Source organism: Orycteropus afer, unplaced genomic scaffold (genome assembly GCF_000298275.1).
Source record: "Orycteropus afer afer isolate SDZICR_OR568_19922 unplaced genomic scaffold, OryAfe1.0 scaffold00072, whole genome shotgun sequence".
Classification (NCBI taxonomy): domain Eukaryota; kingdom Metazoa; phylum Chordata; class Mammalia; order Tubulidentata; family Orycteropodidae; genus Orycteropus; species Orycteropus afer.
The window spans coordinates 4713210-4717647 of record NW_006921659.1 but is presented as its reverse complement, the minus strand read 5'-3'; the positions used below and the strand labels follow the sequence as shown (position 1 = coordinate 4717647).

The 4438-nt window shown below is 42.4% G+C and overlaps 1 protein-coding gene across 1 annotated transcript in view; it reads left to right on the top strand.

The window, feature by feature from the left end:
* The window catches only part of AFG1L (AFG1 like ATPase), a 341083-nt gene extending 338886 nt beyond the window's left edge, over positions 1–2197 (top strand). The window contains exon 12 of the mRNA XM_007940863.1: positions 2069–2197. Coding sequence (XP_007939054.1) covers positions 2069–2197 — 129 coding nt within the window. The remainder of the gene's footprint in view (positions 1–2068) is intronic.
* Positions 2198–4438: the final 2241 nt, after the last annotated feature.

The following is a 4438-nucleotide window of genomic DNA, read 5'->3' as shown; positions in this document are numbered from 1 at the left end:
AGGATTGCCCAGCCTTCCTTCCGAGGAGTGGCTGGTGGGTTTGAACCGCCAGCCTTCTGGTTAGCAGTCAAGTGCTTTAGCCACTATGCTACCAGAGCTCATATATATATATAATAAAACAGCTTAATTGGTTTTAGTCAGATGTATAGCTACATTTTGAAGAAGGGATACAGTATATATTTAACCACTGGCTTGCTGCTTTCTTCTAAAGCTATTATAGCAGACTTCTTATTCTCAATATCACTAAATATAGAAAAATGCAGCCTTAGAGAGCAAGGAAATGTAGTCATCATGTATGTAGTCCAACACTTCATTTTGCATGTGGCAGAAACGAAGTCCAGAGAGGATGGCCTGCAGTCAAACAGCTGATTGATAGCAGGCCAGAGCAGGACAGCAGGGCACTGTGTCTGGGTCCAGGCTCCTTCTGCTACAGCACTCTGCCTTCTCTGGATACTTCTTCGTGTTTCTGGATTTGGCAAGTGCATGATACAGTATCAGCATATGTGAACTGACTATGCTGGGACCATGCAGTGTCTCGCAAGGCTGTTGGCTTAAAAAGAAGTCTGTGAGTCATCTCCCACTCTCCATCCTGCAGACATTTATGGAGCACCTGTAGCTGCCAGGCTCTGGGAGACTTAGTAGGAAAAAGCTGATAGTGGCCAGTCTTCCCGGAGCTTAGAGTCTGGTGACTGACCCCACACCGAGCAACATGACTGCATTTCCTTCTTCTGTAAGAATGTGATAAAGTAGAGTTTTTCTCAATTATAGACAATTAGTATATTAGTCAAGCTTTTAAACTATCTATCTATACTCACCTTGAGAATGGCTTGATTAACAACAAACAAAACTCTGTCTCCAAACAGGGTCATATTACAGGTATGGGGGCCAGAGTTTCAATGCATATTTTGGGGATGGGGAAGGGGACACAGTTTAGTCTTCACCGAGGAGTGACATCTTCTCAGTTTCTAAAGTCCTTTAAGTCATTGGCTCTTAATTTTCCCCCCTAAGATCAGGGTTCAGACACGGGACAGAGGAAGCACGGCATTTGGGGTGGTAACGGATGAAGAAATGGGGCGCAGAACCTCAGGGGCATGAGGACCATGGGGAAGATGGACTTAGGAGTCCAGAATTTTTCTCTGAAAGAGCTTAGTAGTCAACCCCTAAGGAAAGAGCTGAAAATTCAAAGCCCTCTGAGTGGCCACGAGCCCACCTTGGTGTTCCAGTCCTGGACTGTTAAGCAGTCTCATAGGGACAGGGTCCCCAGCTTAACCCTAAATGGGGGGATGCAGCATTCAGCAGTTCAGGAGCCCAAGCTGCTGTGGCATCTGTCAAGCAAGGTCCCAGACACAATCTCCAGGCCCCCTGGGGACCTTGCAGTCATCTAGTTTGGAAAACGGCCTCCAGAGGTTGGTCCTTAGCCCTCCCCGCCGGCATGTGAACCCACCCTGAAGCCTCCGAGGAGAGCATTAGCCGCTTCCTAATTTTACTCTCACTGATTTCTGATGCCCACTTTGGGAGAAGGAATTCATTCTCTCTGGAATCTCCTTTTTTTTTTTTTTTTTTTTTTTTAAGATTTAGCTGAGAACTTTAAGCAAAAAAGTTCATAATTGGATTTTTTGGATGTTTGCTGAAAAGCTTTATTTCTGCTTTTAATGTTTTCCCTTTTAAGTCTTCTTCCCTGGTCATTTGTTCTGTTTGCTTTCTGTTGGCTTAAATTACTTCCAACTCTGGTCTATTTAAAGAGACTGTACAGGGAAACCCGTGAGAGCTGGAACTAGACGGGACTGCCTGTTTTCCTGGATCTCTTAGTTTTCTGCCTTTGACAGGATGCAGTCCTACCACTCTCCTAGCATTTTCTATTAGTGGAAAATATCTGAGTTTTCCTTCTCTGACAGGTTCCCATTTACACAGGTTCCGGCTTTCACAAGTTTTACTGTATATGAAGATATTTCAAGAAATTTTTATCACTTAAAAAATACACCTGAAAGTTTTTTAAAATCCTGCACTTATTTGTATAAATTTTCACTTGTGGTGGTTTTGATTGGTGCTGGGTTTATTTTCTAACCAGGACTCAGCGGAAGGACTTTCCATGTTCACTGGCGAGGAAGAAATCTTTGCATTTCAGCGCACGATTTCCCGACTCACAGAAATGCAGACTGAGCAGTACTGGAATGAAGGGGACAGAGGCCGAAAGTAACCATCACTCTTGCACCAATAAAATTCTGGACACATGATTAATGCAGGGAGAAGTCTTGATTGCAGGATGTGAAGGAATCATTTTCTCATCATTAATTATGCACTTTGTCCTCTGGACCATTTTTATTTAAAATTGCTGTCAAAGATGTAGTGGCTTAGTAAGTGAAAGGTTTACTTTTTTTTTTTTTTTTTTTTGCCTATTTATTAGGAGCACTGGTGGCGTAGTGCCTAAGGCATTTGACTGCTAACCAGAAGGCTGGCGGTTCAAATCCACCAGCCACTCCTCGGAAGGAAGACTGGGCATTCATTCTACTTCTGTAGAGATACCGCCTTGGAAACCCAAGGAGGGGTCGCTATGAGTCGAGTGGACTCCATGCAGTGAGTTTGCTTTTTTTCTTTTGAATTAGTTCTGCACCACACAATTAAAATCAGTTCTGCAGAAGACTAACGTAGGACCAGACTTTTTAGCTTTAGGTTAAATCATCTGAATGAACCCCGAGTGAACAGAACACAGGTGAGCATAATGTGCCTGTGTACCAAGTTTGGCTACATAGCAGTCACATGATACAAACACACCTTTCATGAAAGGAAGAAAGGACCCTGCCCTTTTGTTCAAGACAAAGACAATGATTGATTACACACTGGAGTGAATACTATTTTAGAACATGGATTTATACATGTGATCTCTTTGTCTCTAAACTATAATAAATCTCCCTGGACTTCAGGTTCCCTTACAGCAGAGAGTGTATGCTTAGCAGGCAGGACCTGATCTCAAGCTGACTCAGTTACCTGAGAAATATCAAGGATATGACCCATCAGATACAGTGTGTCAAATTCCAGCTGACCAGGGTCAGATCTTCCTGCGGATACCCCCAACTCTTGACAGCCAGCAGGAGTTGGGGACCTGTGAGAGTGTCAGGAGGGGGCAGAGTCACAGATACTCCAAGCAGCACAGTTGCGTCGGCTCCTGTGAGGCTGCCAGGGCCCCAGTACACAAGTGGGTCTTCGGTGCTGTTTGTGTATTTGTTCTGCTGCAGCGATGCCACAACCCGGACCCCACCCCCAGCCCCCTTGCAGCTGCTTCTGAGGGGAGACAGGCCTAATAGTAAATAGGAAAGAACACTTAACAAGCCTGTTTAAAATGAAGTCTGACTGGAGGTCATTGGGTGATTTCTTGACTAACTTAAGTAAAATCTGACTTTACTAACTCTTGCCACAGAGCGAAACTTGGCTAAGGCTCTTAAGAGAGTCTAGATCCCTCTTTTAAAAGAAAAATTAAAAAATGTGCAATTTACAAATTCTTGTGAAAATCAAGCGTATGGGTCGGCACAGGTGAATCTGTTCAAACGAATGATTACAAGTGCCAATATACTTAACTTCTTAAACCTATTTATTAATAATCCATCCACATCAGCCTATTTTGGACATTAGCCTATTTAAGTCAAACATATAATATGGACTAGGGACCCAAGTCTAGAGAAAGGATGGGAAGCAGCCCCTATGTTCGATGCCAGATTTGATGTGAGGACTTTACATTATCTAGTTAAAAAACAGGCCTCAAAGTTAATAGACATCCTTGTTTACAGAGAAGGAAACAAGCTTGGATAAAGTAGCTTGATCCAAGAATCATAGTTTTAACTACAAAACTCATATCCTATGTTTTATACCACACTGCCTCCTATCTCATAAAAAAATAAAAATAAATTTTTATGTTGATTTAACTCAGTGGAGATGAATTTATAATAAAACCATGACTTTTGAACTCAATAAATATAAAATGTTTAATACTTTAAACCTTAGCTTTTTGCTGTTCACTTTTCTTTGGCAATTATTCTGTATCTTAATAAAAGGATGGTTTGAAGGGATAGACAAATGGACAGCCTGATGGGTAGAAAGAGGAACTGTCCCTGAGTGTGTGGATATATAAAAAACAGTCCCCCACTTCGTTTCAAGTTCTGTTGTAAAAGTTCATTCGAGGTCAGGTATTTGGAAATGAGATACTGAATCAATAATATAAAGTTAGCTAGAGCCAATGCACAGAGGCCTGTGTGCTTCTCAGTATTGTTTTTGTTGGTTGTCATCCAGTCAGCTCTGATGCACAGTGACCTTATATATAACAGGTGAAACACTGCCTGGTCCTGTGTCATCTTCATGATTGTTGTTATGTCAGTCTTGTTGTTGTTATGTGCCATCGAGTTGGACTCGACTCATAGCGACCCCTCCTTGGGTTTCTGAGGCCATA